The 27,753-nt window shown below is 41.2% G+C and overlaps 1 protein-coding gene across 1 annotated transcript; it reads right to left on the bottom strand.

Moving 5' to 3' along the window:
- Nucleotides 1-27,218, bottom strand: LOC119734923 (coiled-coil domain-containing protein 149-like). Its single transcript, XM_038208563.1, has 12 exons — nt 27,020-27,218; nt 21,506-21,670; nt 19,255-19,308; nt 16,586-16,690; nt 16,032-16,148; nt 14,324-14,496; nt 13,012-13,084; nt 12,703-12,787; nt 10,339-10,483; nt 8,580-8,659; nt 6,469-6,734; nt 1-1,796 (listed from the first exon to the last, which is right to left on the bottom strand). The coding sequence occupies exons 1-12, from the start codon at nt 27,194-27,196 to the stop codon at nt 1,110-1,112; spliced, it is 2,127 nt and encodes a 708-aa protein (XP_038064491.1). The 5' UTR covers nt 27,197-27,218; the 3' UTR covers nt 1-1,109.
- Nucleotides 27,219-27,753: the final 535 nt, after the last annotated feature.

Genomic DNA, 27,753 nt, shown 5'->3' on the forward strand with positions numbered 1-27,753 from the left:
TACAAACACTTTTCTTTTTCACATACTGTACATGTACCTTGCTTTTTAAGGAATTTGACAACATTACTTTGGAATACAGTTTGAACAATTCATGTATTAGCAGATAATTCAGAATCCAGATGAAATATGGAGGCAGAGCTACATTGTATTCAGCATTAAGTTCATGCAAACCACATCCACACACTGCTCTCAATAATCTGGGCAAGTTGAGCATTAAGAAACTCAAGACCAAGACTTGTGTCATATGGTTATAAGTAATAAGACATGAAATGGTCTCACCAATGCACCAAAGAAGCCAGAGTTGTTATCATGTCATCACAAGTCATCACAAGTGACAGGACAAACACAAGTCACATCTAAGGATGTGACCTTGCATTTAATTTTGTAAACGTTCAAGAATATTTCAAGAACCATTTAAACGTATAGCCATTCACAAAGGCCGACGCACGTTCATTATGTCTGCAGACCGGCGTCATTGACATGATAAATCAACAATGGCAGTCAAAGCCTTAAGCTTTTGAAAAACTTAACAAGGCCTACGTATACCCCAAATGTGTAATCAAGTATTGCACTGCTTCTCAGGTTTTGTAAATTAAATAGGTTTGAAAACATCATTAATAACTTACGCTATGTATGTTAAACGCATGTTAAACATCATGTGAATGTAGGTCCCTTTTTTACAATTCAGGTTTCGTTTAATCGTTTTGCAATATTTGTAAACGGATTTTGAATTGTTTTCGTTTATAATCATTTAAACGTGTAAATGTCACTTCCCTAGTCACGTACATCACATGTCCAGTCTCAAGTAAAGTGACAAACTATTCAAATGAACTTTGAGACATACATTCTTCTTGTCATTGATCACCTCGTATTACTTGTGATTTGACTTGGGCTTTGACTTGAAGATAACTCAATTACAACTCTGACAAAAGAATGAAAACTATTTCCAATATTACCTTTTTGCCTGATAAAAGAAAACAAAATAAGATTTTTAAATAAATATATACATTGTTATATTCTGCTTTCCATAGAAACTGCCATTTGGACAGCATTTTGGGCAATAAATATAGTACTTTAAATAACACTCTAATATTATTATGGAGGGTTTTTTAGACACAATGTGGAGCAGTGTCTACAGGACCAATGGTATGTGCTCGTATTGACTTGTCAACAGGTACCTGTCTATCTCTGGATAACAATGGGGATCCAGATCCTGGAGATGAGGTATCAGACTCCCTAGGAGGCAGTAACTCTCGACTTCTACAGGATAGTTTATCTGAAACAGTCTCCAGCAAATCTCCCACTGTGTCTAAGCTCTCCTGTAGCTCAGTGGGCATAGTTGGCATGTTTGATGTATGATAAGATGGTAGTTCAATGTCACTGTTATCTAGCTCTTCCTGATTCAAGCATTCAAGTTCATCTACAGAACCAGACAGTTCTGTCATGTCAGTCCTCTCATCATGATACAGTCTATCAGCTGATGGGAGTTCAGGGTCCAGATCCAAGGAAGAGTCAGTACCCAATCTAGGTGAGTCTGCCATGGCTTGATCTAGTAGTGAGTCCGATTCCTTGGGTTCCTCCATATCTAGCTCAGATCCATCATGGCTGACGGGTGTGGCTGGCCTATCAGCGGTCTCTGTGCTGGGTGGTAGCTCCACTGGTGCACGGTGTTCACATGTCAATGTATCATGCCAGTGATGACCATCATCCGTAGATAGGGGTGATTCCATACTGCCTGAATGCACACATGCTGTATCATCACGTGCTTGATGCATCAATTCACCAATGTCATCCACCTGATATGATCCACAAAGAAGCATTCAGGCTTTTTACTTTTGATAAGATTCAAATACAATAAGGAACTAAGGTTGTGACACTGCTACAGCTGCTTTTGTAATGAACTTTCATTTTAGAGATACAGTTCTAAATAGTTAAAGTTTGGCTCACAATCACAATGTGTTATCCACCTATTTGAACTCATAATGTCTGAAAAGTCCTCCAAGTTTGTGCAGCTGCTACACTAGTCAGTGGACTTGTGGGGGCCCATATGTATTATAGGGGTAGGATATTTGAAACTCACCTATACAGGTTGTATCATAAAAAGGTTATCCAAAAATAATGGGTTAATATGTAAACGTTAGCAACTTGACCACTGTCAAAGTGGCTCCATCTTTAAAGGGTAGTTCATTAGCTCATGGATGACCGAGCACCATTGATTGCAAAACAAAGGCCAATAAACCTCTTTTTCCAAGTTGTTTTTATTAGTGGTGAGTTAAGCTGTCAGAAAAATGTGTTCATCTTCGATTTCGCTAGTAAAGTTTTGTCGCACCATGACCAATTCCATTTGTTTTTCATTGATTTGTCGATCTCCTTCGGATCGGCAGTTCTGCGCTCAATGAACTTGATGGAGGTCACCATGATTGATATCGCATACAACTACACGTACACACAAAGTCACATGACCACCGTACCGTGCTGCAGATTCGTGAATAGAAAGATCACACACGGTATCTTTTGTACACTGACCTATGAAACGCAATGACTTCATTAAATTTGGCTATGGGAAGGGCAGCCCTAGCGTGTGTAGTACCTATGCGTAAACTATCACGTTGAGTGCAATGAGTAATGCTTCTTACCTACCTAACGCTAGGTGTGCTCTTCCCCATCATAAACGGAGAGCTGGATAGTGTTTTATCAAAATTTTGGGAACAAATCCCCTGATTGCCTTAAAGGGAATATACAACATTTGCAAACATCGAAAAATAAAACTACCAAGTTTTTGCGAAATACCTTAATAGGATGTTGGTAAATGTCAGTCTAAAGCATCCTGTAAAATTATGGCACCTGGTATACTGTCATTTTCAAGAAAAGTGGTATTTTTGTATCAATTTCCAACGCTGATCGGCCGATCAGCGTTGGAAACAACTGGCTTTTTTTTCAAATACTGGCCCCAATTGACCATTGCACTTGTTTGCAATCGATTACAAACCTATGAACGGGTACGAGCCAGCTAGACTGGTTCCCTGACCTTACAATTCCCAAATGTATGTAAACTGCTCTGTTTCTTCTTATATGGAGTCAGGGAACCAGACTACAGGAAAATGATCGTTTTTCTTGGTTTTTATAGCATTTTCGAACCCAAAACCTCCAAAAAGTCAGTGTAACTATATTTGCTTTATATTTCCAACCCCCCAATTCCATCCATTTCTGAAAATTACAGCAAAAGCAAATGATGTATATTCCCTTTAAAGCATAGTATCAACGACCCTGATCACAGAATGGCTATTCTTAAGTTTCGCTAGATCAGACTAAGGCCCATTGGCGCCTTGCCAAATGGGGCCAATTTTACATTTAATCAAAATTGTGAGAACAAGAACGAAACCAGTATCATTTGATAGCTTGGAACTTGTAGATTATGCAGATAGAACTTAAGAATGATTTTAGATCAGACTAATTAATTTAAGAACAGCCCTTAAAAGCATGGAGGGTGGGCGTGGCCATCACCCCCTCCTTTTCCTTTTCGCTGATACCGTTGCAACGGTAGTGAAAGTGAAACTAGTTTGTATTGATGCCTTAACACTCATGGAATATAAAAAAATATACTTTAAAAGTGGTTTTAGTTCAGACTAATTAACTTAAGAGCGGTGGGAAAAGTGCTGAGGGGGCGGGGCCTCAACCCCCACTAAGTGCATTTTGGCTCCTATCGTCTCAAGGCATTTGTTAAATCCTGCCAAGTTTCTTTGATAGTTGTTCTGATGTCTTGCGGTTATTTGGACACCGAGTTTATAACTAGAACGGCGAAGCCGCCATGGCTCGCTGTCCAAGGCAGAAAGGGAGGCTGAAGGTAGGGTTGGGGATGGGCATGATGGAAGGGGATCAGGATTCTTGTTGATGTGCCTAGGTGTAGGGGTCAGTTTTTAAATGTCAACATAAAAAGTCAACAGATTACCTAATAAATACATGTGTATATAGGTTAGCTGTCACTGTATTATGGGGGAGTTTTCCATTGTTAGGGTAATTAGGACCCAGTTGTGGATTTTTGCAGCCCCAACAGTGTTTTCTGCTCCCCATACTTGTATTACCATGGGAAAAATCTTGTGTAGTCGCCACAAATGCAGAACAAGAATGGGTATACATGTACATGTAGACACAGCACCATCACCACCTCCCCCAAACCTTACCCCATCCAAAAACCTTACCCCATCCCCAACCCGCCCCCTCCCCCTCCCAATCCCCTACCCACACCCATTCCATCCTCCCCTAACCATCCCCACCCTATCACCTACACATCCCAACCCCACCCAAACTCCAATCCCTATCTCCTTCCCCCTCCCCTGACCCGTACCCTCCCCTACCCCAACCCCCTACACCCACCTACCCTATCTTCCCCTATCTGTCCTTACCCACCCTACACATCCCCACCCTAACCCTTACTCAAATTCCAATATCCCGCCCACCCCATTCCCCCACCCATACATCCCCACCTGACCCCATGCAACCCCTACTCTGATCCCTATATATTGCCCCCTCCCCTTATCCAACCCCTACAACAACCCATCCCTACACATCCCCAACCCAACCCCTACTCCGATCCTATATCCCGCCCCCTGCCCAACCCCCTCCTAACCCAACCCCTACATCCATGCCCATCCTCTCCCTACCTGTCCCACCCCACCCCTACAAGTTCCAACCCCTTTCCCCACCCCACCCCAACCCACCCACCCCACCCATCCTAGCTCCCCTACTCATCCTACTCACACAAACCCTAACTCCAACCCCTATCCCCCAACCCACCCCACCCTCCCCTACCCCATCCCTACTCCAATCCCATAACACTAAAAGATCAAACCAGAAGCTCATGCACATCCCCAAAATGCATAGTGTACATGTACATGTTATACCGGTATACACACATGTACATGTTATACCAGTATACATGTACATGTAACAATTTAAAACTTTAACATTTCCTTGAATTAAAGTTCCTCAATAAAATCATAAAATTTACTGCAATGATATGAACCTAACTGAAGTTATAGGCCTAGAGATGATACCTGACAACTGCATTTAATTTTTTTCCCCAAGTTAACTAAAACCAAAAACTTCAACATTTTTATCTGAACGCGGACGGCCGGACAGACGGACGGACGGACGGACGGACAGACGGACGGAAATCGGTATTACATAGGCTCGCATCTGCTTCGCAGCTCGCCAAAAATAGGGCATAACTTAGTCACAAAATGTCCATTTTCCAACACAGGTGGGCCTATTGTTAACTTTTCCCATTGAAAAGTACATTCACATGAAAGCGTGCATGACAGTGCCGACTAACAGATCGAATTGAAACTGTGCAAATGTACTACAAAATTTAAATTGGGAAAATGAAACCATTTTAATTGATGCCTTGGCACTAGTGGGACATAAAAATAGGACTTAAGAGTTCCTTTTGGTCAGACTAATTAACTTGAGAGGGGCGCGAACAGCACAGAGGAGGCGGGGCTGCAACCCCCCTCCGTGTACATTTTGGCGACTTATTATGCAGTTATTTAAATCTGCCAAGTTTCTCTGATAGTTGTTCTGATGTCTTGCGGTTATTTTGACACCAAGTTTATGAATATAGGGCATACCTTCGTCACAAAATTTTCAAATACCAAAACAGGTATAGGCTTAAATGTTAACTTTTCCATTACATGCTCCATAACGTACATCGGAGGGCGCATGAGAGTGCCGACTTTAAATGACCACGACAACAAAGCATTTCAATAGGTTGAATTGACACTTCACAGATGTACTACTGATATTCCGTTGTCCATTAAAATAATTTCCGATGTGGGAAGAGCATATCAGTTATCTGTTGCCCTGGGATAGGTCAATTAACTTTGTTTACCTTATCATTTTTATTCTTCAAAACTTCTGATTTATGATCTTTGCACGGAATCAAAGTTGCCAAAGCGCTTTACCCAACCATGAAACATTATTTCTAGTTCACGATAACCAGCCACATTTTGTAACCCTTTTACCAGACTCACTGGTGCACTGTTGTAATGTTTGTCCGGCGTGCCTCTTATAATTTATACATGTATGTTCTGTTGCGCCTGCGTCACATGAAAATGAAAACAGGGTACATAGAGATCAGATGCTCTAAATAACAAAATCGTTTTGGGTCTGAATTCATGAGATCCTGTAGAACAATAGTAAAAAATTAATTTCTGTTTCATTATTTAGACTTGGGACATGGGACATGAAAAGTTGGCATTTTGAAGTAACAGTGGAAAATAGGTAGCGGGCGAGGGGAAACCTCGTCACTTAGAATATGACAGCTACAGATCTTAGATATCATTGGTGGCTAAGCATTCAACAATTCCTCCTTCATTTGCTGTCTGATTGGCCAATCATGTAAACAAAGATGTAGCACTGAACGCTAGCATGAATTCAATCTGGATGTAATGATTCCACATAGACACTCACCTGTAGCAACTGATGAGTAGCATCTTTTCCATGTCTCAGTGCCACCATATCGTTTTTATCCTCATCATTGCCAAGATGTAAGCTGCTCTGACAGTGACTGGGAGAACTCTGTGTACTGGAATCCAATGATTCCGGTAAACTGGTACCACTCTCCAATCCTGCTAGGTTTGAATCATCACTGGCATTGGATGCTTGGCGGGGAACCAGTGAGGACTGACCAGCCATCATGTTCTTGACCTCACTGGCTACAAAGGCAGCATTTCTTCCTGCAAAGGGAAATACATGTAACATGAAATGTTTTCAACAAAAGATTCAAATCATGAACTTGGTTAAAGCTACAGTCCATCATTTCCAGCTATCCAAAAAGTGACTGACATAATTATTGTTAAAAAACATACTTGGTTAAAATATAGTAAGGGGACTAAACTCCCTGTGAAATTATTCTTTCTGGCATGCTGTCATTTTGAAGAAATCAACGAAAGAAGGCCTTTCCAATTTTCGTTTTTTTTTTATACAGCGAAGCACGCGCAAGTGTTGACACGACGCACACGCGCGCCCTCTATAATTCATCGGATCAGTGCGCGACATCGTGTAGCTGCATTCGGTCTTGGAGTCGGACACTGAATTCAGGCCCAATTCAAAACATGATTCAGCAACTTTTGATATGAAATCGCGATCCCAGAATGTTGTTTTCTCGAAAAATACAGCTGAAGCTGAGCTGAAACTTCATCAGCTTAGTTGTTTATCACCCTTCTTTAGATTTTGAGAACGTTTGTTGCTTCATACGAACAAAATGCCTAGTTACAAATGATGGACTATACCTTTAAATGCTGTTCTTCAATAATCAATAGCAAAAACAACAAACTCAAATACAGCTGAAAGCTGAGATACAATTCAAGAACTTTGACATGTTTTAAGGATGGGAATCAATGTTTTATTTTGTATGCATTTAGAGAATCAATCAGGTACTCTTTAGACATTTTAACCAACACTATTTAAACCAACACTGTCACCTACCCCAATATGTATGCATTACATTTTGTACATGACCTTGGCCTGTGGCCAGACACAATGAATCGGATGCAATTTGTAGAATAGTTGCCCATCATTAACACATTAGACTTTTTGGGTAAAACTAACACAGACAATTGACAACCAAGTCCAGTGTGAAACTACCCAAATTGCCAAGTGTCGACTGTTGATTGTAAGTTTTACGACCCACAGTGGTAAGTTTTACGGGGCCAACTGGGTTGCAGAAGAATAACATTGTTAATTTTACACCACTGCTAAAGTCACATGTGGACGGACATTGCTACGTGTATGTAATAGTAATGTTGTGATTTTCCATATGGGTCACCAAGTTGGGCTATTTTTAGTTCGGTTCGGTGGTTCAGCTGCAGCACTAGCGGTTCCCCTTTTTGTCAATTAATGTCTTTGTTCAAGGGGCACTGCTCAGAAGCCATAAACCTGTATATGCCATATGGCCAGAAGTCACGATGCTAGCAACATTAGCAATGCTTTAAACCTGCAACATAGCAAACGGGGATCACTTAAAAAGCTGGATAGCTCAGTTGGTAGAGCAATGGAACAGCACTCTAGAGGTCACAGGTTCAAACCTCAGACAATATCTTTGTTAAACTTTGAAAAAATTATTATGGTGCACCTAGTCAATTTCCTTTTGTGGTTTTTTTTTTAATGGAATGTCAACAATCACTCGCGGTGACTTTTTTACAAAATTTAGTCAAATGTGACACAGCTTAAAATACTTCTAATGCATGTTATATTAAATAGATTAATAGGCATCCTTGATTCTTTGTGATATAAAAGTGGAAGGCAGATCACATTATTTTGTTCTTCATTTTGTAACGTTTTAACTTGTAAATGTCTCATTCTTAACATGTTCTTGTCACAATTTTGAGTTTTATAGTTGGTTTCCTTTTTTTAAGTTCATATTACTTTGCTGAACTATTTTGTTGAATACATCTTCCTTTATTGCCACTCAAGTCACGGACTCATCCCTCCAACCTCTCTATTTGTTGTTATCTCCATTAAGACAACAGCCTGAGACTCAGGCCCAATATAGCATTTGTCCAGAATGGCTGACATCTTACCAGGAGGTAGATTCCACAGTCCAGATATCTCAAGCGTCTTCAACTTCTTCTCTAGCTCTGCCACACGATTACCAAGTATTCTGCCATCAAAATCAGATGAAGAAAGATGTTTACAAGTCAGTCCATGCAATCATCAAAACGTTACATCTTCAGCCAACAAAAAAGTATTCATATATATATAAATACAGCCATGTGGTTGCGAAGGCCTATTTCTTAAGGTTACATAATTTTGAATGAAACAACATGCACAGAGACATGCTGATGTTCGCGGGGGAAATCTTTGAAAATCAATTTCTCCCGTTTGGAAGACCGTATCTTCATGCAACTTTCAGGGTTTGTTTCCCTTATAATGATCCAACTATGTGCTAAAATCGTTTTGATATGTTCATGACTTTTCATTAAAATTGGAAAAATAGGCCAGGTTACGTGCATTTTTAAAAGTTGTAACACGGGTGTTAGCAATATCTGTCAATCTTTTCAAACCTCACGAATATTAATAAGGTTCCTATCCATTATGGTGTGCAGTAAAAATGTGCAGTATCGCCTCCTTCACAAGTTATTAATTAATAAGTATCACCCTTTTTGCCGGCTGCCATTGGTCGTTATCTTCAAGTAAACTTGAATCCTCGATCCTGATTGGTCTATCCATGGCAACAAGCCGTACTACATATAACCATGTAGCACAGCCTCGGTCCATACTACACTCCGCGTATTGTCAGACGTCTATGTCAGACGCACTACACTATTCCGTGTTCCACTCGCACCCGCGGGATAACTTATAATACCGAGACCCACGCCAAGAAATGCTAATAAATATGCTAATATGCTTCGTCATCGTTGCCCCAAAATCAGCCAACCTGAAAACCATGCATGTGAGTTTGGTCCGCAAAAAATCTTCGTTGAAATTGTCCTTCAAGGTGTAACACCAGCGTTTGCATCAACAGATTAAGCTGAAATTCGCAATATGCTTAGATGATATTAGTGTTCAACTACTCGTGAAATAACAAGTTGTGGGGATTCCTAGAAATTGAGATAAATACATATATTTGGGGACGTTTTCGAACGATTTCTTCCCGACTTGAAGGTCAGCTTTTCCCAGTAACCAGTATTGATGTTTCGGCATCACTGACGGCGATTTTTTCACTGACATGAGGTTTAGAATTTCTTCTTCCGTTATATTTTAACATTTCAATCATACTGAGCATATTTTCTGAGAAACACAACGTTCAAAATTCCATGTTTTTGGAGGTGCATGAATTTCACTCCTCTGTCTGTAGCGTCCAAGTACGTAATTGGATTAACTTTGTCTAACAACAGCAACACTAACGCCTTTGCAACCACATGGCTGTATATATATATAAGATGGCAGTGGATGTAATGCTAATGCAAAGTAACAGAATGAGGAATCTACAAGGTGAAAAACAATTATATTTTTACAAATATACGAGACTCAACTGCAGTTGAGTAAATAAAATTAAACTCCATTGTGATAAAAGTCATATCAGTTTTTAGGCAGGTATGTGTACCTTGCTGCAATTTTTGGATATTAACCTTCAAACGTCCAAGAGACTTAACCAACACAACAGAGAAAGTTACTAAAAAAAATATTTTTGCGGGGGTTACATCTCACCAATGACTTGGAGTTGGTACCAAAAAATTCACATGTGTTCATAAGAACCACAGAAGAATGTTTTCAAAAAGTTTCATCCAAACTTGAGACCAATTTGGCAGAGAATGACGCTATTGCAGTGTGACTTACTTGTTTGTATTTCGATGATGGTTGACTGCCATATTCTTATCATGTATGGTTTCTAGGAGTGCTGTAGCCAGGGACTGCAGGTCAGCAACAGATGAAGGTGTTGCAGCAATACCACCAGACTTACCCTCAGCGAGTAATTGCTCAACTAAACAAAGATTCAAACTTGTTACTACATGTATTAACAATGATACATCCTCATTGCGTAAATGTAACACGCTCTAAACAGGAGTCCACAGTGGTAAAATTGGTTTTCAAAGTCAAGTCCTTTTATGAAAAAGGCACAAATAAGCTTCTATTTGGCATATTATGGAACATTCTAGGACAAATTTGTTGTTAGCATGCATCATTCTGTCCATTTTCATTGAGCTTGAAAGTTGCACTGGGTAAAACCAAGAAACTAGGAAATAAACTGCAACAATTCATGAAAAGTTAAAAGGATGCACATCTCTTCAGTCTTTAAAAAAAAACCACTTAAATGTAGTATGAAATATGAACCACAAGGTGTCTCTTAAAAAAAACCACCCTTCTTTAAATGCATATTATCAAAAATCTACTTGATATTTAAGAAAACGCTCCAGAAAAAGTTCAGGATGTCCTCTTCTAATGATATTAAGTTAATTATGTCATTACCATAAATGACTGACAAGGCCTCTATGAAAGGGGTCAAAATTAGCACGGTGACAAATTAGTACACAATGAATAAGTGATGACAGGGACAATATTAGGTGCTTTATTTAAGGAATGAAATGAGACAACCTTCTGATCATTCAATCTTTTAATTCATTTTGGTGGTAGTTACAGGATAACTTTATGGTCCTGTGCCCTCAACGTGACCGCCATTTCTGTAAATGTACAGCTCATATCCTCGCCTGGTATCTCTGACAACACATCTTATCATTCCTTCCAGGGCTTGATTTACCCGGGTGCACGTAGCTTTTTTACTGAGCATGCACGACGTGCATGTAACTTTTTTAGCCACCAAAATACTCATTTCATGCATGTATTTACCAGTGAGTGAGAATAAGTTTGTTGAATACTTGACCAGATAGTGTACAAACGTGTTATTTCTTTTATAAATCCATAAATTATTCCTCGCACCATGCTAGCACAGTCGCAGCAGATTCAGAGTACGGGGTAAAATTCAAGATCTCGACGTACGTCCTGCAACCTCCTCCGATCATGCATGTGATTTACCACGTGATACATGCTGCGGATAATTTGGTATCGCACTGACGCTCCGGGCATTCCTTATGTCCGGATCGTAAGTGCGTTCCAAATTATTAGCTGCGTTTATCACGTGGTTTCTTATTGGCCAATCTGACGCCGCCTATCATATAAGCAGACGGGTAGCTAGGAGGGCTCCGATATTTTGCACGCAAATGTCCAGGGTCATTTTGTCAGGGTCACTTGTCAGGTTAAAATCTAATTTCTACACGTTCGTATGGGTCTTCATCGATGGCAAATTTCGTCGAAATGACACATCCTGAACACGTGGGAAGGCAACTTTTGATTTCTAGGCGAGTACTGAACATATTTACGAAATTATGTATGGCGGATCGATTTCGCCCTGTTTGAAATGCCACAACAGTGTGGCTTTGCCACGTTCACGGGTCTATATAGGCTTGAGCATGATAGAGTAAAAAAAGGCTATGTACTGTACTGTCTGTCGAAAGTTCGATAAATTTCAAAGAGAAAGAATGCCTTCAGAGAAGCAGACGGTGTAAGTCAATTATGGTGCATGTGGGTTTTTCTTGGTGCATGTAGGTTTTTTGGTCTACATGCACCAGTGCATGCCACTTTTATTTTGTAAATGGAGCCCTGATTCCTTCGTCTTGGCGCTGATTCAGCTCATCCATTATCTTGGTTCTTAACTCCTGAATGTTACCTGGGCATGGTGAAAACCTTGTCTTTCAAGTGACCCCACAGTGCTGATTTTGACCCCTTTCACATGAGCTATGATGGTCAGTCATTTGTGGCAATGACATTATTGAGCAAACATGACATTGTAATACCAATGGATAGAGGATATCCTGTATAACTGTTAATTAAGCAAAATAAAGAAAAGAAAAAAAAAAATCAAATTTTGACATTTTTCATTCTTCATTTGCCACATCAGACTCATTTTGCAGAGTGAATCACATTATTGTTGAAACAACATATTGATAGACTTTGTTTAACGTTCATGATATTGTTTTGAACAACACTCATATAGTTTGGTGTCATTTGTCTCAGTGGAAAATCATGTCAGAGGAATGTCTTCTTCAACATTTTACCTCCATCTTTTTAACATTTAGTTTCATCAAATTTACCAGTGGGTCTTCTAAGAAGACATCATCACAATGAGAAGTTGTCAATCTATAATACCTTGCTTAGGAGATACAAGAAGTCCTCCACTGCTGGTTGAGCCTAACTTGATAGAATGTTTGCCTCTTCGCCTTTCAATTGCTGCCTGCAAGAGAAAATACCACATAGAACCATTTATAAGCCAACCGGTAAGGAAAGCAAGCATTCTAGTTGTATCACAGTGAACAAATCTGAATTTTATAGTAGATTTGTATGTCTTGTACAGGTGCAATATAACTATTGCAACATGAATATATCCAGGCCAGCCCAGATCTATGGATGTACATACGTGTGCATAAGGCTGACTGGACTAGATAAGAATGCTTGTACCTTGTATTTAGCAACAGCTGCCTGAGCTACACTCTTCTCTTCCTGTGCTTGCTTTAATCTCTCCTTCAAATACCTGTATGTTTACATAAAGCATAACACATGATGTTACATACTAACAAAAAACAATCACTATAATTAAGCTCACAAGTAAAATTATAACTCATTCATCTTGCTACTTTCAGCAACAACATTTGATAAGTAACTTGAAATTAAACATAATTTGAAAGCAGAGGTAAACACTTTAATTAACCCCAACTCCCTACTGTCTTTTACTAAGTACTGGACCAAGTCTGCTAAAATCCATTAAACACGCTGCTTCCAATGCATGCTTTGCTTTGGGGCCTCCTTGCCCAAGTCCATCATACTCCATCAATATTTAGTCAGACCGGGGGGGGGGGGGGGGGGGGGGGGGGATTTTGATGGAGCTGGGGATGTTAGGGTTAAGGAACAAAATCATCAATACCTTTCAAACTGAAAAATGATTATTCTACCCCTGTTCAAATTGGGTAATGTAATTTCTGATAGAGTATTCCATCTTACAGTAATGCTATTTTAACATAAGAAAACCTCTTCATTGTCTTAAGACTTATAACTTTTACCAATCCCAATGATCCTTTGAGTTGTGTTTGAGTCAAGTCGTTTGGTCAACAAGGTCAAGCACAGCATACATCATGCCACACATGGTCACAACAGGTACACTTTTACACTACAACAATAGGGAAGCAGTTTATTGTAGCAATCTGTAGAATGCAAAGAGTTTGTGTGGTACCCATTAGTCTCCAGATAACAACAGTTAACAATGCCAAGTTAAACCTCGGCTTTATCTCCAGCTTTGGCCTCGTCTTGTTCTCCAGAATTATTTCTATCAACGTCAAAACCAAACTGAAATATACAAAATGTTTTCCCTAGATATCATAGAAATATCTGTTCTTGAAAGAAGGACATAACGATTAGCCAGAGTTGTCCAATCTATTTGAAACTTGAAAAAGAAGGGGTAAAAAAAAAGAAGCCCCTTAGCAATATCCCATCTCATGCTCAAGAACAACTGTGTTATTCTCATGCACTTCACATTTTTTTCCAATTTTTGCAACTTTTTTTTTCTTTTGCGGACACATCATGCTACTGGGAAGTTACCAACACACACACACACAAGAGAGGAAATACCAAGCTGTGTGAGACTTTGTACAGTTTTTTTTTGCAATATGTAATGGCAATATGGGAAGTTAATAACTAGGAAATCAGCTATGTATCCTAGGAAAGGCTGCATGCCTGAGCACACCAAGTCATTAATCAAGGATATTGGATAACATACTTAGTCTCCATAGTCAGTGCATCAATATCCACTATTCTCTTCTCGTCTCCTCCCAGCACATAGTTGAGTTCCTGATTCAAACGGTCAGCTTTATCTCGGAAGTAACCTCTCTCTGTAACTAGCTCCGTTTGCTCATCAATCTTAGCCACAAGGTCTCGTTCTAATGCCTGCAGCTGTGTGGGTTCATATCAAAGAATGAATAGTCTATTATAACATTTCACCATTCGCCTTAATTTAGCCATTTTACATTGAGTGTATTTTTGATCATCAATAAAGCACTTGAAAAGAGCAAAAATGGTTCAGTTGAGAATTACTTCATGACATAAAGATGGCTGATAATAACACACTTTGTAACATGCATTTTCTAAGGACAACTCCAGATATGGTACATGGAGAGAACAGAAAAGTTTTGAATTTGTCCTTAAAATTGTGCAGAGAATTGATGGTGTGAATGTTGTGTGGTAAAGAAGTCCAGTATCGGGGACCAGAAACTGAGAAGGCCCTGTCCCCTGCTCTTTTGAATGTGCATGGAACTCTTAAGTTATGGCTGGAGCTGAGACCACTACATTTAAGTGTGTTAAGGTTGAGCGCCATCACGGGCGTCGCTAGAGGGGGTGTGGGGGAGGGGGTGTGGGGGGGGGTGTCACACCCCCCATTAGTCAGTTTTGTTGGCAAAATCATGGTGCTGTCGGCAAAGTAGAAAATAAAGAAGGAAGGGGACAGGAAAGAGAAAGAAGAAAAAATGGAGAATGTAAATAAACACCGCTGCTCAAAACCCTGCGAAGCTAAAATTTGGATCTGCAACCCATGACAAAAGAACATGATGCATTCTGTCATGTCGGAACATGCTGCCACGCAAGGGCGCTTCATATACGGTGGTTGACAGTGCAAAACACAAGCACGCGCTTGCTCGCAGACAGTTACGAATTGAGCTAATTCTTAGTGACGACTACAAAATCATGGATCAATCAAAGAGGGCAAATCTCGCAAAGAGAGTCAAGCTACATTACAGTGTGATGTTTACATTTGACGACTTTCGAATTGAACATAATCGAAAGAATCATCCGGAAATAATCAGCAGCAATAAACGAATAGGTTACGTTGTTGCCAATGCACCAAAAAACCCGTTCCAAGCCGCATGTAGGACGAAACTGTGTCAGATAACCGATAAGTCTCAACCACAGGCCACATCAATCACTCATTTAGCCGAAGAACAGAATCGTTCCATTTCTGAACAAAATCCAGCCATGCACAGATGTTACATACTAACAAAAAACAATCACTATAATTAAGCTCACAAGTAAAAATATAACACATTCATCTTGCTACTTTCAGCAACAACATTTGATAAGTAACTTGAAATTAAACATAATGCGAAAGCAGAGGTATACACTTTAATTAACCCCAACACATGATACTCCATTAATATTTAGTCACGCCAGGCCTTCTGGACCAATCCCCCCAAAATCCACTAAAATTGGGGGACGGATGTTGATGGAGTTGGGGTGGTTAGGACTAAGTTATAGCGAGGGCAGGACCACTATAGGACTTCAATGAGTCCAAGATAAACACACACCTGTCCATGCTGGAACGACTAACTGTTCCAGCTTAGGACAGTACAAATGTGGCTCAGGGCAGCCACCAGAAGCCTTCAGACGATGGTGTCCAGGTACAGGTGAATGACACTGGTACCCAATATCCTACCCACCTGTTCTCTTGCTGCTTCTAGCTGGTTGACTAGCTCTTCCCTCTCATGAGCTGGGAAGTGTCTGGTCCCTATTCCATCATCTCCTATTCTCTGTCTTGCTATATTCTCTCTCAAAAGCTGTTATCAATACAAACAAAACCAACATAGAAGTAATTAAAAAAAAAACCACTTGAACTACATGAAATTTCTAACTGAAATATCCCTTAACTAATATATTCAATAGTACAGCATGTTTGTAAACATGCTTGATATTACATTCAGTACTTAACATGTATGTGTATACATACTTGATACCCAAACATGAGAATTAACAGACCAATTCATTAAGCCCCATTCCATGATATTTTGACAAATGAGCCATGATTGCATAACCAAATCTCTGACACAAGTCTGATATGGGCACATTTGCATATGGTGTGCATTTGCATATGGAATGCATGGAGCATTCTATTTTCCCTCGGCTTTGCCTCGGGAAAAATAGAATGCTTCATGGATCACCTCGGGAGGCTAGTTTTACTACACCATTCGAAGCAGTCAATATTTGTATACTATACCTTGATATCTCCTTGTGCCTCCGCTAGATTCTGTTCCAAGTCTGCGATTTTGGCTTCTGCCTTCTTGTTTTGCTCCCTGGACTCCCGTAACACTTGAACCAAACTCTGTAAAGGAATTAAGATAACATCCAATTTGCTAAATCATCATTTATTCAAACAATTCAGGCTACATGTAGGGCTGTTCGGAATGTATCAAATATGCAAATATTGAATCATCAACTAAATATTCGAATAGCTTTTTCTGGTAAAATATTCGAAAGAAAAAAAATCTATGCACGAACTCGACTGCCAGTGATGTTATTTTAATCGTAAAACTGCATGCTCACTTCATTATTGTCAGATGCCCCTTTTTGTCAACAGTAACTTTTTGTTGACGCTGTTGACTGTTTCCATCCTTTCAGCAGGTTGAAGTCCTTGACAGTTATAAAATACTTACTGCAAAACACTCCAGCGCCCCATTGCATCCATCGCTGCACGCACATTGTAAGCGTTGCGTGCAACTTTTGATGGGCACAGCACGCAGTTGAAGCTGGCACATGTAAACTTAATCAGTGTGTTTTAAATATTGAGTCAAATGCAGTTTTGCATAATCAAATAATAATAATCAATAACTAAATTATTCGAAAATGGGCAGCCCTAGCTACATGTGCACACAACAAATGTGCTTGTTATATTGTGTCTTGGCTACTGTCATTTCATTGGTCTAGAAAGACCATGTGCTGTGTTGTGAGACCTTGGGCCCACTTTTTAGGGCCTCCATTGGGCCCCTGTTTTAGCCCCTTTGGGTGCTATGCGCCCATCGGTGTTAAAGCGCATATCACACATCACAGCAGTCAACAAAAATGTACACCTGACAAATAGTGCTATGCGACTAGTAAAATTCACTCATTGTGTAATAAACAGTTGCAACTACTCTCAACAAGTCATGATTATTTGCCATGGTTACCGTAGTTCGTAGGAAATACATGAACCTCTGATTAACCCTCCCTCTCTCGGCACATGTATCGAGAGATACCTGTCAAGGGAAACTTTTTAACAGTTTGTAAATTAGGCTCATATTGACAGGCTGTGGCAGTTTTGTCAACTGAAAGTACCATGCCTTGACTGACAGTAATAGATAGATATATGGTGGGTTTAAGTACTGCTGGGTGCCTGGCAATGATTGATTTAATTCAGTAACAATGAAGGCACAAAAGGTTCACTCATGCTTAATATCCCAGTAAAACAAAGGCACTATGCATAAGGTCTACAGAATTGCAGTAAACGTTGTTGCAGTATTCAAGGACACCCTGAATGCGGGGCCTGTATCATTGCATTCAACTGTGTGTTGCAATGCCCATTCAAAATCTCGCTGAGTGCAACTTTTAGTTTTGGGGTTTCAGGAGCTTCAGCGCTTGCGCTCCCGTTATTTCTTACACAGTGTTCCCAAGTGAGGTATCAAATGGAACCAGAAAGTTTCTGTGACAACTGTATATTTCAGATTTGTTCACCGAGAAATGTCCTAACAAGGATGATTATAAAAACTGCTTAGTTTCTTTTTGTGCCAAACAGACCACAGATGTGAGAAGAAAACAAATGAATGGGCCAAAATGCACATATGCAAGAGATTCATGCTTGCAAAGTTACTGCAGCATAATTACTGCCAGTATGGACTTTGTACCGGTAACAGATGTCAGCAACAGCAAAACAATTCTATAGGTATACATACCTACACGTCATTCAAACAATGACTGAAAGGTACCACCCAGTAGTTTATACTTTAACAATTGTTGACTGCTGTGATGTAGGATAAGGTGTTTTAACACCCGAGGGTTGCATATGCGCCCCGAATTGGGAGGGGGGGGGGTGTTATATCATGCTAAAAAGAAAAACAGATTTATAAGGCATTGTAACTCACTCTGCAAGAAATAAATCAAATCACTCTGGTGAAACCTTTTCATTACTGCAAGCTTTCTTGCCCGACATGAGGCTGAGCAGTTGCAGTTTGCAGTCGCGAGGCGCATGGCCAGGCCCTACATGCGCCCCTAATGCAGAAGAATTTATATGCCACACTGTGTATTTGAGGTAATTTAATATGCAATGCAGTGTATACGAAGTAAATAGTTATGTTTATATACAATGTGTGGTATACAATGGTAGAGACAGGGAATTTAATTGGTCGAGATCCACTGATCTCTATACACTGTATACACTGTAGGCATATGACTATAGAGATCAGTGTCAGTTCATATGCATTCAGACAATATCAGACATTCATTTGAAGTATCAATGGTGTACATTACATTACACATATAATCTGAATACATTGTACCTCACTTTGAGTGCTGGTTGGGTGCTGTGGCTATACATGTAGCACTGGATGCTGACATCAATGACATAATTGACTGGTAGTTTTATCAGCTGCAACCTTTGATTGAGATACCACTAATATTGGATTCAAACTGGCCAGCATGTGGTGAGATGTCAACGCTAGTAGAGATCGTGGATTGAATCTCATCTGAGTAAGCTTGTGAAGTTGTTCTCATTTAGCACTTGCAGATCACTGCGCACACAGATGCTACTATTATTCCATGTACATATATGTCAGTGAAAGATTCAATCTGAAATTACAGTTGACATCACCATGATGCAAAACACTATCAATATATCTATGATTATGAAATACTCACGTGGTTTCGTCTCTCAGATAATGGATCACTCTCATTCAATGACAACCCCAAAGCCTGTCAAGAACATTGGAATATAAATCACAATGAAAGAATCTGTCTGTACATGTACACGGTTCAAGTCTGTTATTAGAAAACTTGTGAATTTCACTTTATCTACCGAGTTTAATCTGATCTAATGATTCTAGTTATTGAAATTGCATAATCAGAACTAAATCATTGTTCTATTTTTGTAAGATATTTAACAACATATTTACAAAGTTAACAAATGGGTAATGCAACACTCTAATTTAATGGAACACACTACTTTCAGTTCTGAGCACAATACATGTATGTAGCTTTGGTGTTGTTTTTTAATTCTCATTTTGACCATAAACTATGTAAAATCCGGAGTATGCATAGTCCAATGTAGATGCTGCTTTAAACTTATTAAGTGTCTCAACAACTTTTTTGTCCATCAAACTTTCAATGCTATAGATTAATCAGGGCATGTGGTCCCTGTATACAGCAACTGAGGGATTATCTGAACAAAAGCTAGCACAAGGCCTTTGCCATTGAAGGGGCCTCCGTGATTGGTCTGTAGTCTAAGATTAACCCTAACCACCCTAAATCCATCAAAATCCATACCACTGTTTTGGAGTATTTCGGCAGATTCGGCATACCTCCATATTGAAAACAGGGGGATTTTGATGGATTCAGTATTGTAAGCCTAGTGGTACTGCGGGATTTTAATGGATTCAGGACACCTCCATACTGCGCAGTCACCAACACCAACGTTTTTGTGCATAACACAACAGGTGGATTTTGGTGGATTCAGGATACTTTCTAGTAAAAGTGCTGAAGGGGTTAGTGTTAAAGGATTGTTTGAATTTTTTTTGAACAAAGCTTAAGTCAAAATCAACTACAGTAAACTCCGGCTAAATCGACATCGTACAACTTGTCGCTCAAGTCGGCCGTCTGACTTAAGTCCCGATTGTCCGTAATGCATTTCCATTGAATTTTTTATTTTTAAGTCGGCTTTTATAAGTCGCCATTTCGCTCAAGTCGTCGTGTTACTCTTGGTCCTCTTTCCATAAAAATCATTACAAAATCCTTTGTGTAAGTCGGCATTCAACAAATCACGCACTGGCATCGACTTCCTGTACTGCGGTTGGCAAAGTGTCCAGTGAAAAGTGGTTTCGCACGGCCCGTGATCGCTGCATGCATCAGTGTCAAAAAAGGGTGTCCTACTGCATACCACTACGCGGCGCTATAGGAAATTTGCTGCATACATCGTATATGCATCGTGAGCATATCAATACCAGTATCCCCTCTAGGCTGTACGCATGCGCTCTGTCCATTTTGGGGGTCGTCTTATTGAATGCCTACTGCTGCATGCAGTCAATGCATGCGTGGTATATACCAGACCACGCACGCATTTAATTCGTTACTGTGCACGAAACGTGATGATTCAATTCGAGGATTAATTTGCTGGATTCAACTCAAGCATTAACCCTAACCCACCTCACTCCTCCAAAATCCTCCTGGCGGTTTTGGAGGATTCTAGAGGATTGAGGATGAATGGTGATTGAATCAAATGAGGATTCTGGAGGATTGAGGATGAATAGTGATTGAAGCACTAGAGGATTTTGGAGGATTGAGGATGAATGGTGATTGAAGCACTAGAGGATTTTGGAGGATTGAGGATGAATGCATTTTGAGGCAGGACTGTCTGATGATTTTGAAGGATTTGGCGTTGGTTATCCTTCATTTAAACACGAGCGCAAAGTTTTGGGATTAGGAGGATTTTGGAGGATTGAGGATGAATGCATTTTGAGGCAGGACTGTCTGACAATTTTGAAAAATTTAGGCGGAGTTGAAAAATTTTGGAGGATTTTGGAGGATTGAGGATGGTTGTAAGCAACAAGGGCCTAGGGGGTTAGGGTTAAGGAGATAATCCAGGGTAAATCGAAGCCATTTAGTGCAATGAATCATGTAAGCAAAAGACCATTCATGTAAGTCGGCATAATGACGACTTATAGCATATATCGGCATTCGCGTAAGTCGTCACAAATTCTTGGGTCCCGAGAGTGCCGGTTTAGCCAGAGTTTACTGTACATGTACATCTACTTCAGATTTTTTACATAGTTTATGAGAATTTACAAATATTTACATATTATTTGTATTTCTGAAATAGAAACGGACATTCTTGAAGGAGACAATCTTTGGCCCTTATGACCCCCCTCCCTTAAATCAAATTGTCTGGATAACCAACCCTTTCTCTGTCTGCACACTGTTTCTTGAGTGCTTGGTATTTCTCTCTCAGCTGTTCAGCCATCAGCCGGAAGGCATCTTTCTCTTGTCGTACATTGTCTAGTTCCTCTGCCAGGATAAGTAACGCATCCTTCTTAGCTTGCAGCTTGCGCTTGCAAAGATTGTACTGGAGGTAAAATGGAAAGACAGGTTAGCTTGAAAAACAGTACATGTGTGAGAATGCATTGGTAAAGGTTGCAATTGACAGAAGTAACAAAGAGGCTAATGACCCCTGTAATGACTGCAGGTTTTGACATTGACAAGGATTTCGTGAGCGATCTTGAAAGACAGGTCAATGATTAGTTTACATACATTCCTCTTCAGGATCACTCCACAGTTCTCTGTACCATAATCCTAATCCTTGACTTCTATTATTTGTTTTTCAAAAGGTTTCTAGTAAATTATGCTACGGAGTTAGGGTTATAGAAATACGTCCCATCATGCCGTTGTACATTGTATCCTGATTATGATTGGAAGTATATCTGTAGAAAATGCCCACAGACCAAGTGACCACAAAGATGGCTTATTGCAAAAACACCATCGTGAATCTAGATACATGTAATATGTATAACTGCCCAACCAACCAGAGTGCTTTTGTAGCTCGATTGGTTAAATGCTTGACTACCATGCCGAAGGTTCCGAGATCAAATCTGTGCTGGGTAGGCCTGTGCCAAACACTTTTTTCTTAAATAGGCCAAGTTTCATTTGTTCTTTGTAATCCGTTGCCTTGGAGAATTCATCATTATCTACCGGTGAGTACAGGCCTCTTAGAAGCTAAATGCTCCCGAGGATTGATGTACTGTGGGTGCAAAGGTGCTGGTACAGGAACACGAAAAGGTGCAAAAACTGGTGGTGCTGTAGTTGAAGAACTTGAAGTGCAAGTAAAAACAGCCGGAACCAATGTAGCGGAGGGACGTGTCTTCAGCCGGCTCCTGGAGATTTCCAGGGATTGCGCCGATACCACTACACATGGCTGGTAAAGAAGGCAGTCGTCTGTGAATAGGCGTATGTCTGATGTAACGTAGTCTGGCAGATCGTTTATAAAGACTAAAAATAAGAGGGGAATAAGAACATTTCCTTGTGGAACCCCTGACGATACATTAGACTGGTTACTCTACTTTCCCTCAAGGATGACTTACTGGGTACAGCTTGACAAGAAGTCCCTGGTCCAAGATAAACCAACATGATGTAGCTTCAGAAGGGGGCACTCGTGGGGAACTCTATCAAAAGCCTTGGAGAAGTCCAAAAGGATGACATCGATCTTTATCTCGAAGTCCCTGAGCATTGAAGTCGTCGATAATATAGGTACATGTACAATGTAGTTGTGAATCACATGAGTGCTTTTTTCTAAATCCAAACTTGCGGTCACGCCGGTCAGTCAACAAGTGATGAGAGTCCACGTGGTTATCAATCTAGCTATAAATGATGTGTTCCACGACTTTGCATACAACTGAAGTAAGTGACATGGGCCGGTAGTTTGCAGGTTTGGGATTGTTGTGTGTGATATTTCTTAAATATGGGTGTGACGTGGGCTGATCTCCATTCCTAAGGTATCTTCCCCTGTTGAAGAGAAGCTTGGAAGAGCAAAGTGAAAACTGGTGAGACTTCTGCTGCACCTTCTTTCAATAAGTAGGCAGGCAAGTTATCTGGACCACAAGCAGTGTGCGGCTTGATGTTGGAGAGGAGCTTCCGGCCGGACACCACCACATCTGATCTTGAAGGATGGCATATCAGGATGCGGCGGTTTGTCGTGTCCTCACAGTCACAAGTAAAAACAGAAACAAATTGGTCGTTCAGCAAGTTTGCCATAGTAGAACCATCACTGTGAAGGATGCCATCTGTCATCAAAGGGGCAACTCTGATGTTATTGCAATGCTTGCTCTTTATAAAAGACCTAATTCTTGATATACAAGGAGGAATGAAATGAAAGTTATAACTGATCCTTGGCCCAATCATGCCAATACGGCCATAGGTTTGTGCACAAACCATACAAACTGCCTGGTTGGTTTGTCGACGATCTACAGGCCCGGTTCCTATAAGGGAACAAAATCCACTTTTAAATTATTTGACCTACCAAACTAGTTGGCAACATTAAGAACATGCAGGTATGTCATAGATAAAAGGTAGTCCGAGTATTAAACAGACATGGACTGGCGATAGTAGGGTCCAAGCTAATCCGTATATGCTGAGCAACACAATTCTGTCATTGACCCAAAAACCCAACATTGCCGAACATAAGATTTCACCCTCACAATGGCCTACAAATTACTAAATACGCAACCTGAGGTACAAGTAGACATCGATGATTAAGATGGTTGTACTGAAGTTTACTTACGATCCGGATGAAAAGTGAAATTTCCCGTTCAATTCTGAGAGCTCCCCCCGCGATTGTGAGCATGTTAAATTTCTGACTCGTGTTAACCCTTACTCTCTGAGGGTAGTTTACTGCATGTCAGTTGGTTATGCCAATGCCCTCCAGCTGCAGTTATTTGGCAGATAACAAGTCTTAGCAGTGAAGGCTCCAATTGGCAGGAGTTGGAGGCCCTGGAGGGTGCCTGATACTGACCAGCTGGGGGCACTCACTTTGTTATCAGAGGACTCTCATTGTTCTCTGTGGCATGTATTGGAGTGCCTGTCCAGTTACCCTTGAAATGACATGGCAGATATTGGAGGGCCATGCAAAAAACATAGGAGATTTTCTTGAGGCACATATTGGCATGCGTTGGAGGGTCTAGTAGGGTAAGGGTTAATGTTTGAACGATGGTCTTCATGCCCAGCGTACACTCGATGGTCCCCGTATCCCTAGTGCGATATCGTTACCGAGCGCGAATTGAATGGGAAATTTCACTTTTCATCCATATCGTAAGTAAACTTCAGTACAACCACCTTAATCATCGGCATATATATGGATTAGCTTGGACCCTTCTATCGCCAGACCATGTCCGAAAGTTAAAAGGCGATAAGTTGGGTCCAAGTTACTCGGACTAGATAAAAGGCAGGATACAATGACCACGACAAAACGCAACACGAAAATAAAGATGGCAATCACCGCGCGATGCACCGTGTACGCGCAAGGCGCCCTGAATCGCACAGCACAAACCATCAACCACGTAGGAAAATCGTAATTTCTACCTTAACAAACTGTTCAAAAATTACAAAAAAGGTGTCATTATGTTGAGAGAAGTCTGCTCTAGGTTGAAAAGGTCAGATTTTTTAGTAATAAAAAGCACTCTTAGCCTTGCAGCGCCAGCTGCAGGGGCCCTGTAGCCCCATAAATGTGGCTAATTTACTGGACTACCTCCATAAATAAAGGCCACACTTGGACCATGTACCGGGACATGATGTAGAACTTTGACAAGTTTTCATTTTCACATTTAGATTTTTATTTGTAGTTATTTATGCTTTAGAAGCACGGTCACCCTCTTTAAAGCGATAGAAAATTAGTCCCCCCCTTTTTCAGGCGTCTATTTTTGCTTTCAGGTCAACTCGGTCCGTGACCGACTCCGTCCGTGACCAACTCGGCCCGTGACCAACTCGGTCCGTAACCAACTCGATCCATAACCAACTTGGTCTGTGACTAGGCTCGGTCCGTGGCCAACTCGGTCCCTATGGGAAAATGTACGTAAAAAAATTGCATTTTTTTGTAACAAGGCGATCCCATCCTGATAGTATTTTAGACGGCCCACCCCTTCGCTGAGCTGAGGTTGCGTCAAAAATCCACATAGGGCCTACATGTAAAATATTTAAATGCTGCTTTGCTGTTATTCACTACCCATATCCCACAGACAGTGACATCCTAGACCTTACGATTACAGACTTAGGCCAAAAAAAAAAGTCTCCGGTTTCTGGTATGGAGCTTGCCCCAAAAGTGGTGCGGCGACGCGGCTTTTTTTTTTTTTTTTACCTTTTTTTTTTTTTTTTGGCTTCAAATGTCGGCTTATGACAGCAAATGGTGCCCGACTAAACTTAGTGCAAATATATGGGAGTCCAGAGAGGCCACATAAAGCTTATTCTTGATCATAACCCCATCTAAAAACACGTTAAAATTGTGCAGCAGCAGAATTCCAGTCAAACCAGTGAGTTTGGCGGTTTTGAGACATCATCTTTTATTGAAAAAAAACCTTTTTCATTTTGCCGACGCGCATGGCTACGGCGACGCGCGCGCATACCAGAAACCGGAGACTTTTTTTTTTTTGCCTTATTTATTTATTAAATTTTTTTTGGGGGGGGGGGGGGCTAAGGGACCGCAGAGGCGGTGCTCCAGCTGTGCATCAAGCTTGGCGATGGCGGGTGGCGCTGTGCGGTCAGGCGCGGCACTGCCACCAGCCGTGCATCGTGGCCATGGCCGTGCACCGTTTTCTTCACAAAGTCCGAACCAAAGATCCTATATCGCCGAGTCGGTGACGGACGGACCGAGTCGGTGACGGACCGGGTCGGTGACGGCCCGGGTCGGTGACGGCCCGGGTCGGTCACGGACCGGGGCCGTCACGGACCGGGTCGGTCACGGACCGGGTCGGTCACGGACCGGGTCGGTCACGGACCGGGTCGGTCACGGACCGGGTCGGTCACGGACCGGGTCGGTCACGGACCGGGTCGGTCACGGACCGGGTCGGTCACGGACCGGGTCGGTCACGGACCGGGTCGGTCACGGACCGGGGCCGTCACGGACCGGGGCCGTCACGGACCGGGGCCGTCACGGACCGAGGCCGTCACGGACCGAGTCCGTCACGGAGTTGACTGGAACCCTATTTTTCGTGTAATTTCAATGTTAAAATTTAGATACGCTAACGTGTGCAAACGAACCTGGAAATTACACAAAATATAGACGTCTGAAAAAGGGGGACTAATTTTATCATTGGGTTGTCCTAAATGACAATGAATGACAACCCAATGATAAAATTACGGGCTGAGGTACATGTATTAACTCCAGCTACTAAAACGTAGGAGTAATTGCAGAATACCCCGCCACTCGGAAATACACCCCTAAAATCTCTACAGGGTTGGAATTGCTGGAAAAGAAACAATTCAATTCCATCGCCAACTACGCGGTTACTGAGTGGGGGTCCATTATTTGAGAACGAAGCAACACAAAAGGAATGGGAGTGCACTAAGGGAAAGGGAATGCACTAGCTGCCGGTTTGTCATCCATCCACCTACTCCTAGAACTTAGACCCGTGAACGTGGCTTGTAAACTAACGCCACGTTCACGGGTCTACCTAGAACTATGACTGAGGCTCCACGTAGTGTTGCCTCATAGTCGTAGTTCTAGGAGTACCATTCACCTAGCTCTACTGAGTGGAGCGTTGAATTAAACGTTGTAATTCAACGCTCCACTCAGTAGAATTACGGGTACCCCTCCATGGAGGGGTACCCGTAATTCAACGCTCCACTCAGTAGAGCTACCATTCACCATGTCCACTCTATCCAGCAAAGAAGGTTGATTCTTTTCTACCAATAATATCCATGGCTGGCTTACCTCACTACAAAGGGTATGCCAATCCTTCTGGCTTTTTATATTAAGAGCTGACTTTTGTGCTTTCTTGCGGTCAGACGCTGCCATACTGCTGGTGCGTAAACAAGTAATATCGACAAAAACTAGAAACGCTAAGCCATGTAAGGTATAAGCCGGCCACTGTCGCAAAAGCGCATACATGGCATATGGGATATGCAGCGACAAAGTACATGGCAGGGTGACCGTAAGGTCATGGCCTAATTCTGCTAAATGCATTTCAAAAATCTGTCAGATTCATCAAAAGTCTGCCAAATTCCCCAGAATTAATCGAAATACACTATAAACACTTAAAATCGCATGTAGATGTTGTAGTATTGCCTAAATTAAAGGTTCCAATTACATTATAAACAATCTATAGTTTTATTGATGTTATGAAATTGCGTAAATTTCAGGCAAAACGCGATTGCGTCACGGCGACAAAGTCTGCATGGTTCCCACTTAATCCCAGTGAACCTCACCTCAGCACCTAGACCAGCCAAAGGGTTTGTTGGAAAAGATGGAAGCTTTTTAATGGGATGTGGTCTCGTGGTTAAGGGCACTGGATTCGTGGTTAAGGGCGCTGGATTTGTGGTCTGTGGGTAAAGCTGCGGGATGTGGGTTCGAGTCCACATGCAGCAAGGGCGGATCCAGAACACAATTTTTTTTTGGGGGGGGGGGCCAAAAACTTTTTGGGTCCCCCCAAAAAGTGGGTCAAAAAA

Source organism: Patiria miniata, unplaced genomic scaffold, assembly GCF_015706575.1.
Source record: "Patiria miniata isolate m_02_andy unplaced genomic scaffold, ASM1570657v1 HiC_scaffold_10, whole genome shotgun sequence".
NCBI classification, from domain to species: Eukaryota; Metazoa; Echinodermata; class Asteroidea; order Valvatida; family Asterinidae; genus Patiria; species Patiria miniata.

Bases quoted from the DNA above. Each gene is read 5' to 3' on its own strand.
- LOC119734923 (XM_038208563.1), bottom strand. From the start codon at position 27,196: ATGTATGCGCTTTTGCGACAGTGGCCGGCTTATACCTTACATGGCTTA. The intron at 10,484-12,702 runs GTATTATAGATT...ATCTTTGTTTAG, and splicing joins TCTTGTATCTCCTAAGCAAG to TTGAGCAATTACTCGCTGAG. The intron at 8,660-10,338 runs GTAAGTCACACT...TTTTGATGGCAG, and splicing joins CATCATCGAAATACAAACAA to AATACTTGGTAATCGTGTGG.